General features: G+C 41.7%; 1 protein-coding gene across 1 annotated transcript in view; it reads left to right on the top strand.

Annotated features, from left to right (window-relative positions):
- Positions 1-11,588, top strand: part of LOC126195035 (U-scoloptoxin(16)-Er8a-like) — a 59,809-nt gene extending 48,221 nt beyond the window's left edge. The window contains exons 2-3 of the mRNA XM_049933478.1: positions 77-209; positions 11,340-11,588. Coding sequence (XP_049789435.1) covers positions 77-209; positions 11,340-11,433 — 227 coding nt within the window. The 3' untranslated portion in view covers positions 11,434-11,588. The remainder of the gene's footprint in view (positions 1-76; positions 210-11,339) is intronic.
- The last annotated feature ends 518 nt before the right edge of the window (positions 11,589-12,106 follow it).

Raw genomic sequence — 12,106 nt, 5'->3', positions numbered from 1 at the left:
AATATCTCGTAGTTACCTGACACCTTTTAAGCGGTGTAATTTACTATTTGTAAGTAGCTTCTTTCGTGCTTTGTAGACCATCCGGGGAAGTGCTACGACCCAGAGAATCAACTGGTGCTCGCCCCTGGTGAAAGCGCTCCCGCCAAAGAAGACTGCGTGCGCATCTCGTGTGGGACCACCGACACTGGCTTCCAGCTGCTCTTCAGCTCGTGAGTACTAATGTGCATGTTGTAGTGGTTAATTACTCACTCAATTTCATGTTACGTAGATTGTTTAGATTTCTAAATGCATTGCACGATTGTGACATGAAAACTCTCTTTAAAATTCTGAGGCGTTCAGGGACAAATACAGGGAGCGAAACGTCATCCACGACTTGTACAGCAACCAGACTGCATTTGTAAGAATCGAAGGATATGAAAGGGAGATAGTAACTGAGAGGAAGTTAGTCATTGTTACAGCCTATCTCCCATGCAATTCAGTCTGTACATAGAGGTCGAGTCGTTGTAGCCTGTCTCCCTTGAAATTTAGTCTGTGCATAGAGCTCTTATACCCATGTATATAAAAGAATGCGAAAGAAATTTGAGGCTCTGTTAGATGACGGTCAGTTTGAGTTTAGGAGAGGTAAAGGCACTAGAATGGGAGTTCTGACGTTGAGTTTCATTCTGGAAGCAAGACGGAAAAAAAATCAAGATACATTCTTCCGATTTGTCGGCCTGGAAAAAAAGCGTTCAACAGTGTAAAATGGTGCAAAATTTTGAAATTATGAGAGAAATTGGAGTAAGCTATAGGGAAAGACGGGCAATATAAAATATATAGAAGAACCAAGAGTGAACAATAAGACTGGGAGACATGAGTGGAGTGCTCAGCTTTAAAAAAAAATTTTTATACAGAGATATAATGTTTCGCCCCTACTGTTTAATCTATACATATGAGCAGTGAGTGAGAAAATGAAAAGTTCATGCGTGCGATTAAAGTTCAGTGTGAAAGAATATCAATCATAAGATTCGCTATGACACTGATATTGTCAGTGAAGGTAAAGAAGAGTTACAGGAGCTGTCGAATGGAATGAACAGTCTAATGAGTACAGAATATCGACTGAGAGTAAATCGAAGAAAGACGAAAGTAACAGACAGACGAAAATAATGAGGAATAGCAGAAACGAGAACACAGACAAATTTGAAATCCGAATTTGAGATCATGAAATAGACGAAGTTGAGGAATTCTGCTTCCTTGGAAGCAATAAACCCGCGGCCGGCGAAGCAACGAGGACACAAAAAAGCAGACGAATTCAGTCGTAGAGGGCACTCTTGGCCAAAAAAAGTTCACTAGTTTCAAACTTAGGTCTTCATTTGAAGACGAACTTTCCGAGGATGTACTTTAGAGAAAAAAAAATAGTTCAAACGGCTCTAAGCACTATCTGAGGTCATCAGTCTCCTAGACTTAGAACTACTTAAACCTAACTAACCTAAGGACATCACACACATCCATGCCCGAGGCAGGATTCGAACCTGCGACAGTAGTTGTCACGTAGTTCCATACTGAAGCGCCTAGAGCTGCTCCGCCACAGCAGCCGGCTTGTATTTTAGAGCAATACGTTATATAGCAGTGAACCACGGACTGTAGAAAACCGGAACAGGAGAGTTGGGAGAGTTTGGTACGTGATGCACGTAAGAATGTTGGACTGATAAGGTAAGAAGTGAGGAGGTTTCCCGCAGAATCGGCGAAGAAACAAGCATATGGAAAATACTGACATGAAGGAGGAATAGGATGATAGCATTTGTCATGACATTAGCGAATAACTTCCATGTTACTGGAGGGAGCTGCAGAAGAAAGAGGTCGGAGCACATCCAGCAAATAAATTGAAGGCGTAGGTTGCAAGTGCTACTCTGAGATGAAGAAAATGGTTCAGGAGAGAAATTCGTAGCCTACAGCATCAACCCGTCAGAGGACTGATGACTCAAAAAAGAGAAAGGAAACAACGCAATAAGTAATAAAGGAAATAAAAATGGAAAGAAAATTGGAGTTCAACATGACACTGTAAGTCCGTCGGAGACAGAAAAAGATTTATAATATCAATGAACATCACTGTTAGTAATTTGTAAAGATGTTGTGTGATAAGCATCAACAGAAATAGAACAAAAATAGCGAACTGCAGTTGACGTACGCCAGTTGATGTCGGGAGAATTTGAATCTTGGTCATTTAAACTACAACACCATGAAGGCGACAAACATCAAACCTGAATATACAGATGATTTGCATTTCATTGATAAGGTTGTAGGTGTTACCACTGGATATACAATACAGTCACTTCTGGTAAGTATAGCCAATAACTTGGATGGTAGCTACTACGTTTCTGAAATATTAAGCCCAGTAGCTATGTCTTGCCTTTGAGACCTCTGTGACATCGTGGTTCAATGAAATAATACCAGACCGCATGTTGTCCATATTGTCGTAGGCTAGGATAGTGTATGTACTTTTATATGGATATCAATGCTTACATTTGGCCTCCCGAAGGTAATTCCTAATCAACATTTCTTTTAATTTACCTTTTCTGTCCACTAAAGTTCTTTCCCACAAACACATCAAATGTTAGGTATATGAAGTAGGAACAGTGAGTGACAGATCCTTTCTGCCTTACAGATCAACATATTGTATAACTTATCTTGTTTCTTAACAAAGCTCTAACCTTCCAAACAATTTGTTGAATGCAGAGGAGCGTTCCCATATATATTATGTAGTGGATTATTTTAGAAATTTTGTCATATTTTTTATTAGAAATAGGAAGTGAATGTTCAGGGGTTGAATTTCAAGTGCAATTACAACAGATGGAGTAGAGCTGCTTGCTAAACTGTAGCAAAACATAGTAAGTGTCACTGAATTACGTGGTAAGTCCTGTTGTCACAAAACTGTTTATCCAGTTCCGCCCACATGCAGATGACCAAGGGGGTTCCTAGCAACGCCAATTTTTAATACGAAGTTCAAGTACTTTTTCTAACTTAGTGTTTCAGTAGTTGAACATAAAGTAATATTCGATGGCCAAGTAAAAAAAAAAATTAACCTGGAACAACGTACGATTTTGGGTCTCTTAAAATATTGGTGTACCACAGTTGGAAACATGTCACGTCATTGGAATAAACCCACAATCTGTTGAAGAAAATTTATAGAGATGAGGTCATCAGTGTGAGTAAGCGCACAAGGTTTATTACCCATTTAAAATGCAAAACAAGAGTTTTGACATCACAGTTACAAGAGGCTGAGTATTATGTGAACAATGTGTGAAGGTACCTGATGGTTACTGCGGAGTAGTTGCTCTTCAAAACAGCCTCCCATACGAGCAGACCAGTTGTCTCTTTACCTGTGGTTACTCCTACTTGAGGCACTTGGTCTATGTTCGGATCTGTTTCAAAAGAATAGCTCGACGTAGTCATAGAGTTGAGCTGCGCACGTCTGCTTTCATGCCCCGCAGAAAATTCGCCGCAAATAATAAACTGTAGCTGTGATTCTGCAGTCAAACAATCTATGCATTGGATAGAATTGAAAGTTTATGAAATATACAGAAATGCAAAATAAAAGTTAAATGAATAACTTAATAACAAAGGTTCTGTTATGAAGTCTGTAATTGATTATGTTGAACAATGTTTATTCTAGAAAGGACATCTCAAATAAAAGGGGTCCGCAGCTCGTGGTCGTGCGGTAGCGTTCTCGCTTCCCACGCCCGGGTTCCCGGGTTCGGTTCCCGGCGGGGTCAGGGATTTTCTCTGCCTCGTGATGACTGGTGTTGTGTGCTGTCCTTAGGTTAGTTAGGTTTAAGTAGTTCTAAGTTCTAGGGGACTGATGAGCATAGATGTTAAGTCCCATAGTGCTCAGAGCCATTTGAACCATCAAATAAAAGGGAAGTGGTCCTACGATATATAGTTGAAATGCAGAGAGGAAATACCCAGTAAAGCTGCGTTGATAGCAATAAGAGTATGGTAGCGTAATGCCCAAAGCAAATAGTAATGAAAGACTCGCTAAAACAAAGTCCATTTCGTTATCACAACATACGAAATAGTCATCAGCTCAAAACAGTTCAAAGTTCAGGATTCACAAATTGACACACGCAAAGCAAAGAATAGTTACTCATACTCTGTCTATGGTCGGTTTCGTGATACGAGCAGAAGTTAGTCGGGAGCACATTCAGATTACCCGAAATATAAGGTCTCTTCACAAATATTATAGCGGCCGCGCACCACCCAGAATCAAACACCTCCTTGATCTAATCAGGCACGTTACCGCAGGCAGGTCTGTCCTCTTCAAAACCTCGACATAAATTATCCAGAATCTCTTAACTTGACTTCTTCATTCGAGAAGACCCGGTCTCCAATCGACCCCCGTCGTGTTCCGCTACTATCTGATTTGCCACTGGCTGAAGGCCATCTCCACCAAAAATACATCGTTCTTCAGTTCTACAGACACGATTTATACATCTACAAGGATACTCCGCAAATTACATTCAATTGAATGGCAGACGGTTTATCGAACTACCGTCACAATTCTCTGTTATTCCAATCTCGTACAGCGAACTCTGATTTCCCTTAATTTATCATGGTGATCGATTCTCCCTATGCAGGTTACATTTTCTGAGTGTTCTGCCAATAAAATGCAGTCATAGGTAAGTCTTTCCCACAACATTTTCTATGTGTTCCTTTCAATTTAAGTTCGTAATTGTCATTCCTAGGTATTTAGTTGAATTTACGACCTTTATATGTGACTGATTTATCGTGTAACCGAAGTTTAACGGATTCCTTGTAGCATTCATGTGGATGACCTCACGCTTTTCGTTATTTAGGATCAAAAAATGGTTCAAATGGCTCTGAGCACTATAGGACTTAACATCTGAGGTCATCAGTCCCCTAGAACTTAGAACTACTTAAACCTAACTAACCTAAGGAAATCACACACATCCATGCCCGAGGCAGGATTCCAACCGTAGCGGTCGCGCGGATCCAGAAGGAAGCGCCTAGAACAGCTCGGCCACGCGGGCGGCTATTTGAAGTCAATTGCAAATTTTCACACCATAAAGAAATCTTTTCTAACTCGTTTTGCAATTTGCTTTGATCTTCTGATGACTTTACTAGTCCATAAACGACAGCGTCATCTGCGAACAACCTAAGACGGCTGCTCAGTTTGTCTCCCAAATCTTTTATACAGAAAAGGAACAGCAAATGGCCTATAACACAACCTTGGGGTACGCCAGAAGTCACTTTTGATTCAAGCTGACCACTTCCCGGACTAAACTGACGCATGACGGCAACATTTAAATTAAGGACTTTCATAAACATTCTGTCACACTCAGATAATTTATAGTAATTATAAATCAAGTTTTCTCCATTAATAAATAAGCCACTATTCTTGTAAAAATGTGCTCACGATAAATGACAACAGATTGTCCTTCTGTACTGTTAGGCGTGCTTGACACAAATGCCTTTTGGTTCTCTGTTCAATTGTGGTGTCGACTTGCACACGGGACAGGCCATTTTTAAATTAGCACAGTTCTTCTAATATTAACTGCAATCAAGATTTAAGTGAAGTTACTGGCAAAATAGTACACACATTTCATTAAATAAATTCGCAAGTATGACAAAATGTGAGGTATTCATGCTGTCTCATTTGCTGCGCAAATGTGGAGGGTACAATGTTCTGACAAACATTTGCGTAACAAAAAACTTATAAAAGACGTCATAAGTCAATATACAAAATAGATCCAGGTGAGTGGCTTTTAGGGATGATAGCTGTCGTCCAATGATATCATCTGAGACATCGTTTGTTGTTATTGCATGAAGCGATTAAAATTGTTAATTCGGAAGTTCATTGTGAAAATGTTTATTCGCTGTGAAACGTTAGCTTCTGTAGTTTTAGAGATATTGAAATATTGTTGTGTCATTGGATGTGCCTCATTTTTTCTGAGATCGAAGATATGTTCAGATTTTCACTAATATTTGACTGTGAGTTGTTATAGATTCTCAAAGAGCTGTAAGAGGAAATCATTCAATTTGTCTCAGCCCACCATTGCTGTGAGATTAGCCGGTCCCCCTAAGCGATCGTTGCGTTGTCGAAACGGGATTTTCCTCATTTCCGAAGAAGCCTTTGTGCCCACCACGCCTGTGCTCGCCAGCAATGGCCACTGCCTCTCGACCAGCTGCGGCACTTCGAGATCAAAAATGGTTCAAATGGCTCTGAGCACTATGGGACTTAACATCTGAGGTCATCAGTCCACTAGAACTTAGAACTACTGAAACCTAACTAGCCTAAGGACAGCACACACATCCATGCCCGAGGCAGGATTCGAACCTGCGACCGTAGCCGTGGCGTGGTTCCAGACTGAAGCGCCTAGAACCGCTCGGCCACACCGGCCGGCCACTTTGAGATCTTGGGGCTGTCCACCGGCGCTCAGGCGTACAAGCAAATTCATCTCTTACCAGTACTGGGCTGTTGTTTAGCGCGCCTAATTTACGGTTAACTTCACAAAAGGAGAAAGGAAGGAAAGGAATCAGCAGTGGTCTTGTTAAACAAATTGCTACAATATTTGCCAGAAATGTCTTAGGGAAAACGTAAATGAAATATCACTTGGAGTTATTATACCGTTTCTCATATTGTGCACTCCATGCTTGGGAGACCTAAGATCTCAATAGGATCTTGCTAACCTGGTATCACTATTACCACGCTGTTGTTCAGTTTAGTTCATAAGAATAAAAAATAACAGTGTTAAATGCAAAAAAAGTTAAGGCATTCGTGGCCGCTTTTTAAGAATCTGCCTGCTAGCTTCTGTCTCGGATTCTTCGGCCGACGTTGGTCTGATGATTTTTCCCACGTTTCGCCAGCATGAGTGGCTGGCATTTTCAAGCCCCTGTGGATTTGCTAGTCTCCCATCGGGCGCCTCCCCGGGTGGCGGATAGGGAAACGCTCACCAGATATGGTGGGTACTGGGGAAATAAAATACCCAGGGCGGACCAAAACTAGCAAGCCTCCGCCCCTATAACAAGGGAAGGGGGTTGACGGCAGGAAGGGCATACAAGAGAGCAGACTAAGGTGGTACGGACACTTACAGAGAAAAGGGGAAGAGTATATCGGAAACAGAGTTGAAGATATAAAAATTGAAGGAGCGAGAAGGAGAGGAAGACCGAAGATGAGGTGGAAAGTTAAGATATCCGGGACCTAAGGGGGAAAGGATGGAAGAAGGAAGAAGCAATCGATAGAGTACTATGGAGGAGAAGGATCCAGAAGAGCAACGTCGACCCTACGTGACGTGGGACAAGGCAACGATAAAGAAGAAGAAGAAGAAGTGGCTTGCATTTTCAAAGTTTCGCTCTCCATTGCTGGTGGTTGACAGGAGCCGAGCTCGAGGCCGCAAACCATACGTACATGGCACGCCAATGTCCAAGGGCTTCTCAGCGGTCATTTCCGGTGCGGTTATAATGCTATCTGCGACGTCGGCCGAAGAATCCGAGGCAAAAGCCAGCAGGCAGTTTGTCAACAAGTGGCCATGAAAGCCTTAACAATTTTGTATTACGCCTCTACGGGGAAGAAATTTGCAGATTGTACCGACGCCTTGACCAATGACGGAAGAAGGAAGCGCGATTGATGTCCTCTCTCGCCTTTCTGTCGCGATGCCGGGAGGAAGGTGCTACACCGAAGTTCTTGAAACGTAAGCGCTTATTCACTACCGATCAAGCACATCGTATCTACGACAGAATGGAAAGAGCTTTTCTCCGTGAGCGAATTAATACAACACGGAGAGACTGGGCAAGAACGGATGAGGACATTTTCTATCAACTATGCAGCAGAATGCATCGAGACGACTGGGACAAAGTCGACAGTATCACCCACAGGAGCATGCAGAACGAACTCGAGCGTTGCACTGAGCAGCAGAAGAAAAAGTTTGCAAGATGCCGGCAGCAGACTGACAAGGCGATTCCCAACATATCAAGCACAGTGGTCAACCTCACTGAACGACAACTGACCGAAGAGGAAGTGTCCGTCCTTCAAGAAGGAGGTAATTTCGCTATCATCCCGAGAACTGTACCTATCAAGGACATCATTGCTAAAACCGAAACGGCCATTCGGGGCCTTCCTTGTGAAAGAGCAGAGGAAATATGCACTGGAACAGCCAGAATACTGGGTTGAGCAAAACCACCAGCTTGCAACCGGCAGAAAGAAGAGGTACAAGCTATCAAGAACCTTAACGCCGACAAGAGTGCATGGTACTGCCTGCCGATAAGGGAAATTCGACCGTCGTAATGAAGACCGAAGATTATGAGCAGAAGATCCCTGACCTATTAGATCCGACGACGTACCGAAAACTAAGCTCAAATCCTACGCAGCGTGTTATACGGAATACGAATCGGTTAATCAAGGCGTCTTCTCTGCCTGGCGGACATACAGAGGAACCTGCACAACACAGAAGCCCAACCGCCTCGGCTGTATGTATTACCTATGAATCCATAAGAATAATGCTCCGCTAAGATCGATTGTTGGCGCTCCCGGCTCACCGACGTATAAACTGTCAGAACACTTGGCCTCTCTGTTCCAGCAGTAGGTGGGGAAGACTGGCGCATATATAAATGACTCAGGACATTTCATTGAGAAGCTGAAGGAATTCAAACTTGCACCAAATGACATGCTGGTCAGGTTTGGTGTTGTTTCTTTGTTTACGAAAGTGCCGCTCAGTGACTCTCTGGAGCTGATCGGTTCATTTTCTTTCGCGCAAGATACCGCAAAGCTCTTTCATGCATGTCTCACCATGAGGTATTTCACCTGGAATATCAACTTCGGCAAACACCCAGAAGACGCCGCAATGGGTAGTCATCTTAGTCAAGTGGTGGCCAACTTCCTCGTGCAACATTTCGAAACACAGGCACTGGATGTGGTACCTTGTAAATCTAAGATGTGGTACAGATACTTCGATGATACCTTCGTCGTGTGGAGCCATGGTGAAGAACAGCTCGTTGACTTCCTAAGATATTTGAATAGCCTCCATGCCAACATAAAATTTACCATGAAAGTTGAAAAGGGCAAAAAACTGCCATTTCTAGATGTGCTGGTCACAAGGGATGGTGAAAACCTGAGACACGGCGTGCGCCGAAAACCGACACACACAGACAGATACCTCCACAAACTTTCAAATCACCAACCGAGCCAGAATACGTTCGTAACGTGAGCAAGACAAATATGTGAGCCACTGCACTTCAGGCGCAACACTTGGAAAGCGTTTTGAGGAGCAATGGGTATTGCAAAAGTTATATTAGAAGTACAGCAGAGCCAAACACTCGGTGAAGTGACAAATCAGAATAAGGAGGACAGAATCGGCCGTATATTGCGCAAACACGGCGTATACCATGCACATGTGGAAAAATTTATGTCGGTATGAGTGGACGATCGATCAACACCAGGATTACAAAACATAAGTGACACTGCAGGTTGGGTCAGGCGGAGAAATCGGCTATGGCAGTACACGCGCTGTGTGAGACGGACTACGCAGTAAAATCGGCCGAAACGGAAGTTCTGACTGTAGAGAAGAGCGAATACACCCGTTGTTCAGAGAAGCTATAGAAATACATAAACACGAGAACAGCTTCAACGACAAAGAAGAAAGTCTCAAGGTACACGGACCCTGGCTTACTGTGGTGTAGCGAACGACCGTCGCAGATAGCAAGGGGAGAACCGCACCGGAAATTACTGCGGAGAAGCCCTTGGACGTTGGCGCGCCAGGTACATATAGTTTACGGCCGGGAGCTCTGTTCCAGTCCACCTCCAGCGATGGAGGGTGAAACTTTGACAATGCCATCCCCTCGTGCTGGCGAAACGTCAGAAAAATCATGTGACGAACGTCCGCCGAAGAACCCGAGGCAGAAGCCAGCAGGCAGTTTGTCAGTGGTATACGTCTTACTGCAAATATCCGTCAACTGTCTTGAAACTAAGCTAAACTAAAGAAAAAAAAATATATCCTGTTGGCATTTCAATGATGCTACCAAACCCTTCAATTGCGAACATCATAAGAGTCTAGTATGGAAACTAAAATGGTACAGCTTTGAAGACGTTTCCCTTGCATTGATGGGGTTATAGCTTCAGAACAGAAACAGGTTCCAGAAGAAAAACTTATTCGGAAAGACGATACTCTGAAATGGTTTCCTCACAGAGTATGATGCTTGGCGCACTCCTGTTCTTGACCTACATTCTAGTGAATTGTTTCCCAAAGATAGTGGATGACTTTTCGAGACCAGTGACATTGGCTGATGACACAAGTACATTGATATGGAGCGTAAAACACATCCGTAAGTCACCCCAAGGAGAATAATGGATAAAGCTTCCAGTTCTGGTATTGTGCTTGTGCATTTCATAGTTCGTGCTAAATCCACTCAGTATTTAGTATAAATACCATTAGGGGTAAATGTGTTGCCACTCAAGTATGAGAATCACTAGGTCCTTAAAGATACTTTCAAGGTGTTCAGCTATCACTAAATATGCCAGGAATTCTGTTTGCAACTCCACACAGTGAGAAATATTTGCAAGTGCAAAACCGGCAGAACTGAGCTTTTTGGGTAACACATGTATTCATGCTCTGGTGCTACCTCAGTTTATTATCTGGTTAGATTTGTAAAAACGTGACACACGTTTTGATTGACTGCAATCTAATCAGACATGGTGGGTTTCTTTTTGTATATTACCGTTTTTTATCTTTGTAGTCATTGTCAGATTAGAACAAATTTTTGTTTAGTTTCTCTTGTTACTAAAGGTTTTGAAATAGTTGGTTTTACGTTGCTGGTTATTCCGTTTTTAATTGAAAGTACCGCACATATGGACATGGCACGTTTTACACAACGTTTTTGATGTAACTTTGTTAATTTATATATAGTCAACGCTTATCTGACGGTCATTTCTAGTCTCATAAATAGATCCTACGACATATACGATGTAGGGTTTTTCAGTGCGCTGTATGCTGACATTTATTTTTTAATGAGTGGTACGTTAACTCTTATTTACTTCCTCACTTTCAAAATTGTCATAAGTTCCGTGTTTTGTCTGTAAAATTAAACTTAAGGCAGTTTTCTGTTCTTAGCTTGTTCTCAGAGCTGAAAGTGCTTGCCCAGTCAACTGATACTTGTCATCACACGTTATTGTTTTGTAATGTACGTGATCTAGACAATTAAAAATATTTTCTTTTAATTTTTTTAATTTTAAGACATCACCACTGCCATTTCTAGCTCCAGTTGCTGGTCTACAGCATTCACTGCTTTATATATTTTATGTGGTTAAATCATGGTTATTATATTCTCTTTCAAAATTTTTTATTTTGTTGCAGATGTGGTAGTATAGGTGTTCCGGCTGGATGTGTATTGGACACACCGAATCCCAACTTGCCATACCCACGGTGCTGCCCAGAGTTAAAATGTTGATGGCAGCAACTGATATCTCACATTACTCCCATTGTGGACGTTACAGCCATGTGCATTTGTAGTAAATAATACTTTTAGAATACCAAAATTTCTTATGTAACTTTTTTACTATCTGTTGTGTACTAAGAATTTAAATAAAGCTGGATTTTCATTTCCATGAGTGTATAGCAATCACTAAACTTACAGCATTCTTTGAATGAAGGAAAAAAGTGACATAAATCACTTAATTACATTCTTTACTTACTGAAATAAAAATGTAATTGCTCTCTTAAGACACAGTTTAGAGTTGGGTAGCATGTAATACTTATGCTTATTTGATTGGTCTGTTCGCTCACATCAGTAATTTACGACATATCAAATAGACAAACTTTCTAAATTATTTGTTTAATACATGTTAATGTTATTGTTATACAGTTGGGCAAGTCATTCACAGTACCAAAACAAAATGAAGATATAGTAAAGAGGTGATAGCAACATTTTAACCATTGTCATGCTCCACCAACTAAATCATTTTATTTCGTTTACAGCTGTGTTGAAGAACCAAGGCTTAGGAAGTCAAAATACAGAAGATCCCAATCTATATTATAAAACATAACAAAATATTTCCTTATGTCTTACTCCAGTGAATACTTTCTACGTACTATTTTATGCAACAAGTTAAAAATGGAAGAAA

Source organism: Schistocerca nitens, chromosome 7 (assembly GCF_023898315.1).
Source record: "Schistocerca nitens isolate TAMUIC-IGC-003100 chromosome 7, iqSchNite1.1, whole genome shotgun sequence".
In the NCBI taxonomy this organism is placed as follows: domain Eukaryota; kingdom Metazoa; phylum Arthropoda; class Insecta; order Orthoptera; family Acrididae; genus Schistocerca; species Schistocerca nitens.
Note: the sequence above shows the minus strand (reverse complement) of the source record. Positions and strands in the feature narration are given on the sequence as shown.